This window comes from Eptesicus fuscus, chromosome 11, assembly GCF_027574615.1.
Source record: "Eptesicus fuscus isolate TK198812 chromosome 11, DD_ASM_mEF_20220401, whole genome shotgun sequence".
NCBI lineage: Eukaryota > Metazoa > Chordata > Mammalia > Chiroptera > Vespertilionidae > Eptesicus > Eptesicus fuscus.
In genome coordinates, this window is record NC_072483.1 from 85,180,382 (window position 1) to 85,194,623 (window position 14,242).

A 14,242-nucleotide genomic window follows, 5' to 3' on the forward strand; every position below is an offset into this window, starting at 1 on the left:
ATCTGATTCTCCAATTAATTACACTGTTCACCTCACCCTAATGATTCATTAAGAACCTGCCCTACCCAACTATGCACAAGCCTGAAACCTCTTTAAAGTAACAGGTCTCGGCCTACCCCGTGGACTTCCCTAAAATATCTTAGAGACACAGGAACTCTAGACAAGTAGCATCTAGCCCCAGCATGCCTCATACCTCTGGCACAAGGGGCAGCCGGCCTCATTTTGCAGCCTCGCCTCTCCCAGGCACCTCCAAGTCCAACACAGGTGGCAACCATCTGCAGATCACTTTGTAGCTTCTACCTTGTGGCCTTGGGCCAGGCATAGCAAGTGACTTGGTCTGCACCAGAGATCCTCCCAAGAAGTCCCAGAACCATCATACCTGGTTTTAGACCACACCAGAACACCAACCAATTATCCACACAAACAACAGACCCAAAGGATGGCCAGCGCAGGCACCAGAACCTTGCTAAAGCAAAACCACTCCATGGAATCAGCCCCTGAAAAACAGCTTGTCTGCGGTAGTCACAGACATTCCTCACAGCCAGTTAGCCTGGGGTCAATTTGTCCCACTGACATTGCCACAGCAATGAAAGCTCAACTATAATAGGAGGGCACAGACAACCCACTGAGGTGATGAAGGAGAATGCCTCACTGGGCCCTACAGGACACCTATTATATAAGGCAACTCTGCCAAGACCAGAAGATGTAACAGATTCACCTAAAACAGAAACAAACACAGAGAATCAGCCAACATGGCTGGGGAAACAAAGAAAAATGTCCCAAATGTAAGAATGGGATAAAACTTTAGAAAAAGAGCTCAACAAATGGAGAGCTCTACCAGATGCAGAGTTTAAAACACTGCTTATAAGGATGTTCTATGAACTTAGGGGACGAGTGGATGAATTTAGTGAGAACTTCAACAAAGAGATAAGAAACATTAGAATGACAATCAAACATAAAAAAAAATCAGTTAAAAATACAATTACTGAAATGAAGACTGCATTTGTTAACGTGACATGCTAATTTGAAAAAAATATATGCAGCCCTATGTTCATTGCAGCAATATTTACAATAGCCAAGATATGGGAACAACATAAATGTCCATCAATGGACTAGTGCATAAATATTTGTGGTACAGAATCAATATATGCAAAGTAGGAAGATAGTGGCCTTAGGTAAACGCCTGTACTCACCGCCTCCCACAACCACATCAAAATTACAACTAAAATACAGAACAACCATTATCCAGAACCACTGGAAAGCTGGCTGAACGGAAGTCCTACAACTAGAGAACTAAAGAAGAAAGCACACTGAGACTGGTAGGAGGTGCGGAGGCACAGAATGAGCTGGTCCGGCACCCACATGGGTCGCTTTTTAATCATTTTTGCAGAGGTCGCCCAAAGGAGCAAGGGGTCCCAGCCCCACACCGGTCCCCCATCCCAGGGTCCCAGAGCTGGGAAAAGAAATTCCTATGGGCAGTAAAAACTACAGGCTGTAAAAACCAGTGTGGATTGGGGCTCAGTGACACAGAGCTGCTGGAGACCCAGCTGTTCCTCTTAAAAGGCCAGCACCACAAACTGAACTTACAAGGTCTTGCTTCCTCTGAGCTCCAGCATCAGGGCGAGGCTCTGGGGAACACAGACACATACCAGGAGGAACTGGATTGTCTGGTATCAGGACAGGAACTCAGGACGGCTTTCTCCCATATGGAGGTGCTGCACAGATCATTGTTCCTACGCTAGGACCTCTGGGCCAGGGCTGACTGGCAGCGATTTCTGTTTGCTCCACCCTGGTGATTCCCTAAGACCCTGCCTCATCCAATTTACAACCCCACTCAAGCTGTCAGCAGCGGCTTTTGCATATGAATGGCCTGTCCTTGCTCCGGTTAAAATTTCAAACAAGCTGCAGCTGGGTCAGGAAGCCCCAAACCTATCAATAAAAAGCCCAAAACCTGGCACCACCACTAGCCTGCCTTGCTTCACAGCTGGGCCTTGTCTGGGCACGTCCAAATCTGATACAAAGGAGAAATCTGCAGATCTCTCTGTAGCTCCTGCTGGGTGGCCCAGGTAGTAGCTGACTTTGCACCTCCTTGGAGACCCAAGAGCCAGTGTACCCAGTGGTCAGTGTCAGACCATACCAGATTACAACTCTACACATCCATAAGCAACACACTCAAGGGGAAGACTCAGTGAGCACCAAAACCCCACTGAAGCAAGTCCTGCTCCACAGGGGTGTCTCCTGCACAGCAGCTCTCCCACTGCAGTTGCAGTTGGTCCTCACAGCCAATTGGCCTGGAGGTCAATTCCTCCCAGTGACACCAATAGCAATCAAGTCTCAACACAACAAAACTGCACCTAGATCTCCCAGCTCAGGTGACTGGGGAGGCTGAGTCACTGGGCGCTATAAAACACCTACTACACAAGGCCACTCTACCAACTTAAGGAGACATAGCAGCTCTACCCAATACATAGAAACAAACACAGGGAAACAGCCAAAATGTGGAGACAAAGAAAGATGTCACAAATGAAAGAAATGGAAGAAACAAACTACTGGATATAGAGTTCAAAACCATGGTTATAAGGTTACTCAAGAATCTTCTAGAAACCTCCAAGGGACTTAGGGAGACTTTCAAGGATCTTAATGAGAATGCAAAAAAAAAAAAAAAAAAAAAAAAAAGGAAAAGGACCAGTCAGAAATTAAGCATACACTGACTGAAATAAAGAATAATATACAGGGATTCAACAGTAGCGTAGAGGAGTCTGAGAATCAAATCAACGATTTGAAATATGAAGAAGAAAAAACAAACAAACAAACAAAAAAAAAACACCCAACCAGAAGAACAAAAAGAAAAAAGAGTCCAAAAATATGAAGATAATGTAAGGAGCCTCTGGGACAACTTCAAGTGTACTAATATTCACATTATGGGGATGCCAGAAGAAGAGAGAGAGCAAGTTATTGAGAACCTACTTGAAGAAATGATGACAGAAAACTTTTCCTACCTGGTGAAAGTATTAGACTTATAAGTCCAGGAAGCACAGAGAATACCAGACAAGAGGAACCCAAAGAGGACCACACCAAGACACATCATAATTTAAATGCCAAGAGCTAAAGAAAAAGAGAGAATTTTAAAAACGGCAAGAGAAAAGCAGTTAGTTACCTACAAGGGAATGTCCATATGACTGTCAGCTGATTTCACAAAAAATACTAGGCAGGCCAGAGGGAGTGGCAAGAAATATTCAAAGTGATGAATAGCAAGAAACTACAACCAAGATTACTCTACCCAGCAAAGCTAACATTTAAAATTGAAAGTCAGAAAAACAGTTTCACAGACAAGAAAAAGCTAAAGGAGTTCATCACCATCAAACCAGTATTATATGAAATGTTGAAGGGTATTCTTTAAGAAGAGGAAGAAGAAGAAAAAGATAAAAAATATGAACAACAGCCCTAACTGATTTGGCTCAGTGGATAGAGTGTCGGCCTGCGGACTCAAGGGTCCCAGGTTCGATTCCAGTCAAGGGCATGTACTTCGGTTGCGGGCACATCCCCAGCAGGGGGTGTGCAGGAGGCAGCTGATCGATGTTTCTCTCTCATCGATGTTTCTAACTTTCTATCCCTCTCCCTTCCTCTCTGTAAAAAATCAATAAAATATATTAAAAGAAAAAAAAATATGAACAACAAAATGGCAACAAATACTTACCTATCAACAATTGAATCTAAAAATCAAAATAAATGAATAAGAAATCTAATGAACAGAATAAACTGGTGAATAAAATAGAATCAGAGGCATGGAAATGGAACAGACTGACGATTCTCAGAGGGAAGAGGAGTGGAGGGCGGGAAGTGATTAAACAAAGATCTTATATGCATACTAGAGGCCCAGTGTATGATTAAATCATGTACGTGTAGGGTCCCCTAGGCCTAACCTGCCATCCAGGCCATATCCACTGCCCCGCAAAGCCTAGCATGCTCCGCGGACACTGTTAGCAGCCTGCTCCCCGCTTTTGATGGCAGGAGGTCCGCTGGGGCTGGAGCGGACACACAGCTCCCCGCTTTTGATCGAGGGGGAGCTGGCTGTCTGTCTGCTGGTGCACCAGGCCTTTCAAAAGCCTCCAGTGCAGAGGAGGCTTTCGAAAGGCCTGGTGCCAGAGCGGACAGACAGCCAGCTCCCCCGCTTTAGCTCCCCACTTTTGATGGTCCACAGCAGGACGTGGGCTCGCTACCCCAGAGGCCCCTTCTATGCCGCAGCACAGCCATGGTGACGCGAGCTCAGCAGCCCACCAGCCCAATCAGCCACCCAGGCCACGCCGAGTCCCTCCCCCTGCGCCTCCTGCTGGCCCAATCGTGGGCATAGCGGAGTGATGGTAATTTACATATTACCCTTTTATTATGTAGGATATGCATTACCTATGGACACAGACAATAGAATGGTGAAGGCCTGTGGCAGGTGGGAACCAGGTGGAAGGGGACAAGGGGGGAAAAAGAGGGACCAATAATCTCAACAATAAAGATTTAAAAAAAATTTTTAAAAAGCCGTGGTACATATATACAGTGAAATATTACTTGGCCTTAAAAAAGAATAAAATCTTACCATTTGGACAACAGATGAACGTAGAGAGTATTATGTAAGTGAAATAAGTCAGACAGAGAAAGACAAATAACATATGATCTCACTTATATGTGAAATCTAAAGAACAAAACAAACAAACAAAACAGAAGCTGACTCATGGATACAGAGAACAAACTGACAGTTGCCAGATGGGAGGGCGGGGGTTCGGGGACTGGGTGAAAAAGGGGAAGGAATCAAGAAGTACAAACTGGCAGATACAAAATAGTCATGGGATGTAAAGTACATCATAGGGAATATAGTCAATAATATTGTAATAACTGTAGGTGCCAGCTGGTACTAGACTTACCAGGGGGATCACTTCATAAGTTACATTAATGTCAAACCACTATGTTTTACACCTGAAACTAATGTAATATTGAATGTCAAGTGTGATTTTGAAAGGTGACTGGAGAGAAAGAAATCTGATAGGCTGCAGCATGAAGTGCTTCTGAAACTGTTAAGGCGATGAGTCAGGTATGAGGTAGGATCTTAATAAGATCAAAAAGTCATTAAAGTTATGGTTGAAGGACATGCACTGTAACCAAATACCCATCAATGGTAACACACTGTCAGAGGACGTTCTTGGCCTCTATTCTCCAAGCACAGTTTTCGAAGGGAAAGAATGTCAAGGGAAAATATGGCTATTTATAATTTTCTTTCTATACAATGCGTTTAAAACAACTTCTGCAGCAGTTCCTATGCTAGAATATGCAAATAGCATCGTCATTTCTTCAAAAAGTCCTGGGTGCTCACTTTCTCCTGAGACATTTGGTGAGTGTGGGGAGTACTTGTACACACAATTAGCCTCTCATTCAGAGTTCAGTGTTTTGAATGTGGTAGACAACCAGTTATCTTCTATAAACTTCTGCTTTTCTATCTCATTTTCTTTTCTCATAAGACTGAACTGTCCTTGTTTTAGTTTAGGGCAAGGATGGGGCTGAAAAGCTAAGTAAGATATATTAAAATTAATGAAGAAATCTTGGTTTATACACCAATCTTTGAAAAGATCCCTAGCTATGAAGCATGGAATCTAACAAAATGCGAATTTAAAAACACAAAGGATTTCCCAGTTGGTGACCTATTTAGAGTACGTGGGACTATGTGGGATATCTATACCAACACCTGGTCCCAATCAGAATACACTCTTACCTGCACGGGGTGAATCCTGGTTTTGATGCTTCCTATACCTTCTACCGTGGTGACAGCAGCCCCATACAGAGAACAGATGGGCACCAGGCATGCGGTGACTGGATAATGACTGTGATAGAACTGTGTAAGGAGAACACCTGGGAATCATAGGGAGTGGGTAACATAATTCAGGGAGTAATGTCGGTCCGGGAGAATCACGAGACTGTATTTCCGTGAGAATACAGAGAACTCTAGATATAAAACCATAAATTTCTGGAAGTGTTCAAGAAAGGACTTACATGTGGCTGGTGTAGGATATTAAAAAGAAATGGAAAAATAGAATAAGAAAGCGTTTTGTGTAGGGCCTCCCAGAGACCCTCAATTCTCTATTCCCCCCCCCCCATTCTAGGGAAAGAAATGTTTTACTGATCATAAGATGATATATTGCCTTATATAAACCACCATGGGTTAGTTAAGCCCAGTGATTCCCAGCCATGCAAAGCCTTTAAAAATACAAATACTCTGGTTGCACACTAGCCCAATTAAATATAATCTGATGGGAAGAAAGTCCATGGGAAAGATATGGAACTCAGGAAGCTGCAGAGAGAGCAGGCCCAGAGCTGTGTGAGTGCCATGGACACCTGGGGAGAGGAGAGGCGTGAATATGGACAGCAAAGTGGGAGGCTCCACAACCTTCCCAGATGTACCCAAGCATGGCCCTGGCCAACACAAAGGATACCGGATCTTCTTGGTCTTGGGGTCATATCTTGACACCATGACAGTGCAGGCGCCACAGCCTCCACTCCCACAGCCGTACTTGGTGCCTGTGAGGTGGACTGGAAAGAAGCGAGTCAAGGAAAAGAGGGGCCCAGGCCCTTTGCTTTTATTTTTTAAATATTTTTTTTATTGATTTCAGAGAGAGGAAGGGAGAGGGAGAGAGAGATAGAAGCATCAACGATGAGAGAAAATCATTGATCCTCCTGCATGCCCTCTACTGAGGATTGAGCCTGAAACACGGGCATGTGCCCTGCCTGGGAATCGAACAGTAACCTCCTGGTTCCTGGGTCAACACTCAACCACTGAGCCACACAGGCTGGGCCCCTTTGCTTTTTACACTCCTTTTCCGCGGATGCTGACAAGTAACATGTTCTCTTGAGTTCCTTGCTCAGAGTTCCAGTTTTGCATGTAAAGGAGCGCATTGGTAAAGGTGAGAAGAAATTTTCTTTCTTTTCCAGATGCATTTCTAAATGCAATTTTTTTTTTCATATTTTGGGAGATAATAAGATGGCACTCCCGAAGGGACTAGGGCAACACTTTGCAACTCAACATATTACCATTTCTGCAGCGCACCATCTGGACAGTCCCACTACGTGGAGTACGTGAAGACTACAGCCTCGTGCCAGTTAGATCAGGGGTTGCATCCAAATGAAGGAAAAAGCCGGTTAAATCCAGAGTTGTGGATCATGGACTCTGGACTCAGGTTACGTTATTGCTGTGGAGGTGGTGGTGTGTGCAAAACTTAGAAAAATCCCCCTGGGAAACTTGCCTTTCTCTGGCTCAACAATGCAATGCTTTTACCTTCTTATGGGATTAGGGACTATTAATTTAATAACTATGGTTCCTGAGCTGGTCATGTCAAAAACCACTGTGTACTTTTCCTCTGTAAAGCATTTGCATATTTCCACGGAGGGAGAACAAATAGCCTATGTAAACTCCCTGCTTTCTGTTCTGTACGAATCTGCTGGAATTGGCTTGGGAGCTTTTCTGGCTGAGGTTTAAAAAGGATTTCATGGGTGGAGCTCATACTTGGCTTGGGTAGAGGTAGAGACTAACTTCATCTTAGAGATGTAATACTGGGTTGGGTCAGTACACTCCCGAAGTGAAACAGCTTTGTGATGCAAGTGTTAACATTTCCTTGAATGAAAAAACGAACAGTTGGTGCAACTAGCAGCTTTGTCCTTTGGTCACCAAACAGCTAGTTTGATGCTTCCTTCGTCCACTCGCACCAGAGGTGCCTGCCTCGAACGGTTCCTTCCATATTTTGTCAGTTCATCCTAAAGTTCGTCATTTAAGTAGGTTGCCAGATAAAACACAGGGGGTGGGCAAAAGCAGGCCTACAGTGGTGAGTACATGAAACACAGTTTATTCTTGTATCCTTATTCATTAATTATTGTATGATTTTCCTCCAGCCAATATATCTGCGCCTATTCCACTCGTTATTCCAGGAACTGGGCTTGTAGCTGGAAAACAAACTCACAAAAAGCAAACAACAGGCCAAATCCTCCCTCCGGGCTCTGCCACCTCCCATTTACCCAGCGTCAAAATCGCACACCCTACCACTTCCCTTTATAGCACTTCTACGTTCACTACAGACGTCTCTGTGCTTTCTCTAGACCTCCTAAATGAAGAAATTCATCGATATTCGGAGCAAGCTGAACATGCATGGACTCCCAAGGAAACATGGCCGGAAGCCGCTCTAGGCAGAATTGCCCCAGCCTCCCATTTCCCATCTCCCCAGTGTCCTCCTCTGTTCATTCTTCCTGGTGCCTAAAGGCATAAAGAAGTCGTTCTAAGTATATGTGGCTCACCTGAGACGTCCAGGCCCCAACCTCTGATTACAGAGTCAACAGTTCTGGGATGGAGTCAGAGGCTTATTATTTTTAAAATACGTTTTTATGGATTTTTAGGCAGAGAGGAAGGGAGAGGGAGAAAGAAACATCAGTGATGAAAATCATTGATCAGCTGCCTCCTGCACCCGCCCCTCCCACCTTACTGGAGATTGAGCCCCCAAATGGGCATGTGCCCTGACCGGGAATCTACAGGTGACCTCTTGACTCCTGGGTAGATGCTCAACCACTGAGCCACACCCACTGGGCCGGAGGCTTATTTTTAACTTGTTCCTCAAGTGGGTGATTCACAAATAGTGGATTTTCTGCCAGAGCCAGCACCCCGTGTGCATACACCAGCACTTTTCACAGGACTCCCATGGCCCCTTCCAGGGCCCTGTACCTAATTTACATTGCTAATTTTATATTTTTTCCCTGAAGGCAGGTCTCCAATATTATAAAAACTTCAGGCTCCCACAAAACCCCAATTTGCTGCTGACATGGGGCCTGACTCAGGCGTCATTGCCAGAATGGGACCCAGTCACACAAGAAACCAAGGGAGCCATCCCATCTTTCTTTCACTATTTCACTCCTTCCCAAGGTCACAGCCTCCCATGGAGTCACTCTGTCCATCCCAGCTGCCCAGTCAGCTGTACAGTTCCTGGAATAGTGAGTGGAATAGGGGTAGATATATTGATGAGAGGAGGAAAATGATGGGGTAGGAAACTATATTGCAAGGGTTTCCATAGACAAGGTGGCTTCCAGCACACATAATTTATTAGATAAACTTGGCAAGGGAAGAACAGGGAGAAATAAAGTCATGCATTGAGGTGTGTATGTTGGGAGGGAAAAAGACAGATATAGGGCCAGAATCATGCCCTCATGCTACTCCCTTTATAGTTGCACCCAAAACCAAGAAATACTTTTTGAATCTTTATCGAAGCTCTACTGAAGGTCTCGGAGGAGTGAGAGGTGAAGGAAGCTCTAGATATGGGAGGGCATTTGCTAGACTTTGGAATTTTGAAGTGTTTATAAAACCTTGTTTTCTTCAATAAGGTTTACGAAAAGGCATACGCGCCAAGTCAGTGAAATGTGCTGGTGGGAAACCATTGTCAGGGACATGCTGCCCTGAGCAATTGGCCAGGCGTTTTCACCTTCACACGCCTGAACATGGAGCCGCCATCTGGGTGACCGTGGGCCCCAAAAGTCATGAAGTTATTTCCCAAAGCTATTCCCCGTGGACCCTCGTGGTTCCCTGGAGGGGTCTTTTGGTTGTGTGCTCAGGTGAAAAACACAACAAATAAAGTACACATCTATCCCTTCTGGATGCATTCTCTGAACTCCAACTGGACGCTACACATTGGCCACCAGGTTATTGACCCAGAACAAATACAGGGCGGCTTTCTTCAGAAGTCTTAGCGTGTTCACTGTTTACCAGCCAGTCCAGACGGATTACAGCGAAACGTAAGGATACGGACTTTCCGCAGGTAGAACAGCAGGTTCATTTCAGGATCGGCGCTCTTCTCTACGACCTACATTGTGGAGCGAGAGGAGAGCTTCAGGAAGAGAACACCAGAACGCATGGCAATTCTACCTGTTGTGTAGGGGCATGTTTTTGATAGGTGATGGCGTCCAAAGACAAAACAACAGCAAAGGAAGCACAATACTTGGAACCAGAATTTTGAAAAAATGATGGAGCATCATCTTAATGCCTCTGAATTTGGTAACACATATGACAAGTGTAAATTCTGGATTGTTTTACCTTAGTCATCTAGGGAAATGGATACACAGGTTCCAAAATTGATCAAGAGAACTAGTGGCTACAGAAAGCCACAAAACAGGTTAGCTGCAGAAGATTTTCTAAGGGAGTCATAAGATCAGAAGGGAGTGGGTTTAAGGGAGACACCCCTGTCTTCTCCATCCTTCCTCAGTGAAATGCAGGTGCCAGCAGGTGAGGGAAGAGCAGAAGGGAGCATCAATCGCTGTGCTGTCTCTCACGTTGCATGCCAGGCTGTTGCCGCCAATAGATCACAGCTGACACATGCGATGAAAGCTGTCTGCCCTCCCTGCCCAAGCAGCTCCCTGACTGGGTACAGTCAGGCAAGATTAGAGAGAACTGAAGAGAAAGTCGCCTGGAAGTGTAGCACTGAGCAACAACAAAAAAGAGGACATTATTCTTCTAAAAGTGTGTGTATTTTTATCACCCCACGAAAAACAACAACAAACCACATTATTTTTAATAAATGCCTCATATCTCCAAGCTTCCTTCCACATCCTTGGAGGATCTGAAGAGCCAGAGATAAGCTCAGCACCCATTATGACATGGAAGGATCAAGGCCCAAATGAAGGAGAAAACAAGATTAGACTTTGGGAACGTAATGAAAGGATGCTAACTGCAATTCTGACATCTCAAGTATATAGCACTCCCAGCCATTTAAAATAAACATTTCAGCCCTGCCATCATGGCTCAGTGGTTGAGTATCGACCTATGAACCAGGAGGTCATGGTTCCATTCCGGTCAGGGCACATGCCTGGGTTGTAGGCTCAATCCCCAGTAGGGGGAGTATAGGAAGCAGCCAATCAATGATTTTCTCGCTGAAACCGGTTTGGCTCAGTGGAGAGAGCGTCAGCCTGCGGACTCAAGGGTCCCATGTTCGATTCTGGTCAAGGGCATGTACTTTGGTTGCGGGCACATCCCCAGTAGGGGGTGTGCAAGAGGCAGCTGATCGATGTTTCTAACTCTCTATCCCTCTCTCTTCCTCTCTGTAAAAAATCAATAAAATATATTTAAAAAAATAAAAAAATAAACATAAAAAAAATGATTTTCTCTCATCATTGATGTTTCTTTCTCTCTCTCTCTCTCTCTCTCTCCCCCTTCCTCTCTGAAATCAATAAAAATATATTTTAAAAATAGATAAATATTACAGTAATCATATGAAAAATTCTGGTCATACCATAAGTTGCACTCACAAAATTGTACTTGTACCTTCTGTTTCCTCTGGTACTTTATAGACACTTAGGAAATGATTTCTTTTTACTATGTATATGAAAAAAGGAGCAACTTTACCAATATCCAGAGATAAGCAAGGGAGAAGCGCAATAAGAGAACATTTTACACCCATCAGATTAGCACAGTTTAGCAAGTCTGATTGTATCAAGTGTTGGTACATCATAGATTTGCAAATTGTATATTGTTAAGAAGGCAGCACTTGTCATGCAATCAACGGTGGGAAAATGTAACTTGTGCAGGATTCTGGAAAGCCACCTGGCATGCCATAATCTCACTGAGAGATTTTCTTGCCAGTGTTGGTAAGGAAATACATGGTAGGGTGTTCACTGCATGTAGTGGGGAATTGGAAGCATCCCATGTGTCTATCACCGGGGGACAGCATAAGCAGAGTGAAGGATGTACACAGCCCGGAGAACTCTACATGCAGAAATAATGAGCCAGGGGTTCAAAGAGCAACATGGATAGATCTCAAAAACAGCGGTGAGTCACAAAAGAAATAGAAGGGGATGTATAAGTCTTTGTAAAGTGAATCACAACTTCACTTGGGTTACTTAAGAATATAAGCACACGCATGCAAAGCCAAACACTGTACCGTTGAACCTTGAACAATGTGGGATTAGGGGGGGCTGATGCCCCTGCACAGTTGAAAATTCATGTATAACTTCTGACTCCCCCAAAACTTAACTATTAATAGACTACTGTTGACTGGAAGCCTTACCAATAACATAAGCAGTCAATTAAAACATCGTTTGTATGTTATATATACATATATATTTATATTGTATTCTTGCAATAAAGTAAGCTAGAGAAAATGTGATTAAGAAAATCATAAGGAAAATACATTGAAAGTCTTTATTGAAAAACACACACACATATAAGTGGACCAGCACATTTCAAACCTGTATTGTTCAAGGGTCAGCTGCATATATTTCAAGGATACACCTATCTTTCTAAATGACTATATTGAAAGTATATGACAAGGATGTATGGTATATGCACAAGAGTGGATGCATCTGGGAGGAGAAAATAAGAAATAAAAAGAAAAAAGAAAACAATATAAAGCAGAAGAAGAGCCTTGTCCAGACTGTGATGAGGATGTGCCATTGGTGGAGGAATGTGCTTCGCTCAACTCTGCGCTCCTGGGTCTAAAGGGAAGAAGACCAACCACAAAAATAACAGCAAACCCGATTTCTTCAAAGAGTTGCATATATTTCCCCCCTTTTATTTGCCATCTACAACTTGTCTTAGAAATTTGTAAAACGAAGAAAGGGAAAAATACCAAAATATCAGTTATGAATTTGAAAGATTGGGAGACCTGGAGAGGGAATAAATCATTCTAATGTGTTATTAAAGGATAAATGGTTTCATTTCCCAGCAACTGCAAAGCAACAAAGCCCCGTTTTCCCTGCACTCAGAAAAGTTCTTAGCTTTTGAATTCCTGTGAATTGTCTACTCAGCAATTATTCTTCTGACATGCCAGTTGGCTTCAGGTCATGCAAGATCCTGACCAATTGGTAAGCAGTATTACTAAACCCAGATTTTTTCTTCGTTCTTTTCTTTCTCTTTCACTTTTTGTTCTTTAGTTCACGGGTTTCCTAAAAATGTTGTTTCCCTGCTATTTGACAGGCAACACTCCCAAGAATTTTTGCCATGATTAAAGTTGTGTCTCCTCTTTGAGGGAAGAACATCGGTAATGCCGTACATCTGAGGCTTGGGAAGCAAAATCATTAACACCAAATGACTTTTCAAAACAATTTTCTATTTTAATATTTTATAAGTTTTTTCCCCCCACCTAATTGTCTCAAAGCACCTCAAACATTTTACTTATTCATTTTGCTCATTCAAGTACAGGCCTGAGGACAACTGAGCATTTGAGTTGCTGCACCTCTTCCCCAGGGAACACAGCAGCCTCCCTGTCCCATGGCTCAGCAGAGCTGCTTCAGTTTCTGGGCTAATTGACCAGCCTGAGTGGATGTATGAAGGCAAAACAAAATCATTCTTTGCTATTAGCATCCTTAATGTCACATGTGCCTTCTGTTGAAATAACATCGGTAAACTCGAGTAGAGCTAATATAGTTTTTCATAACCTGGGTCAGAATTCACTCCCATTGTAATCCAACAAATACAAATGGGAGCTCCTTACTGTCCAAAAGAAAAGTTAAGGCAAGCAAAAGCCCCCATGCTTTCATAATGTTGCACTAAACTTTGAATGAATGACCCATGCTCAAGTTCAGACCAGTACATACTAGTATGGCTTGATAAAGACAGAAGGCAGAGGTTAAGGAGTGAAAAGAAATTAGCTTGGCTTTTGTCTCTGGTGTGCAGAAGTTCATATTAATTTATTGTGTAAACTTACCTTTCTTCCATTCACAAAGAAAATCAGCTCATCAGAACTGGGGAGAGAAGGCATGGTGCCAGGAAACAATGCCTCCACCCCAGTAGGAGGTTTTCCTTCCGATAGAGCAGGTGGGTGAGAGCAAGCACCGAGATGCCTACCAGTCTTGGAAAAGCCCAAGTGTCAGCGGGTGATTTATAGCCACATGCCGGAAGACAGGAGCACCAACCAGGGCTGCCTGCCCGCCCCGCCCGCAAGCACTTCAAAAGGGTTCTCGGCAGCACCTGTCTCCTCCTTTGTCAGGAGTGAGCCAAGTCATTGCCTGTCCCCTTTGATGCCCAGAATGGCTCGCTAGGGAAATGTGTAGAAAGACTAATAAATAAAAATTGAGTTTTGCCCGGCTGGCGTGGCTCAGTGGTTGAGCATTGACCTATGAATCAGAAGGTCACAGTTCAATTCCCGATCAGGGCACATGCCGGGGTTGTGGGCTCAATCCCCAGTGTGGGGCATGCAGGAGGCAGCCCATCAATGATTCTCATCACTGATGTTTCTATCTC

The 14,242-nt window shown here is 43.9% G+C and overlaps 1 protein-coding gene across 2 annotated transcripts in view; it reads right to left on the reverse strand.

Moving 5' to 3' along the window:
* LOC103290551 (aldehyde oxidase 4-like) overlaps nt 1-13,760 on the reverse strand; it is a 67,506-nt gene extending 53,746 nt beyond the window's left edge. For both annotated transcript variants that reach the window (XM_008146476.3, XM_054722946.1), the window contains exons 1-4: nt 13,707-13,760; nt 9,815-9,872; nt 6,474-6,570; nt 5,756-5,864 (exon numbers count right to left, since the gene is read on the reverse strand). In XM_008146476.3, the coding sequence (XP_008144698.2) occupies nt 5,756-5,864; nt 6,474-6,570; nt 9,815-9,872; nt 13,707-13,760 (318 nt within the window). The remainder of the gene's footprint in view (nt 1-5,755; nt 5,865-6,473; nt 6,571-9,814; nt 9,873-13,706) is intronic.
* Between the last annotated feature and the right edge of the window lie 482 nt (nt 13,761-14,242).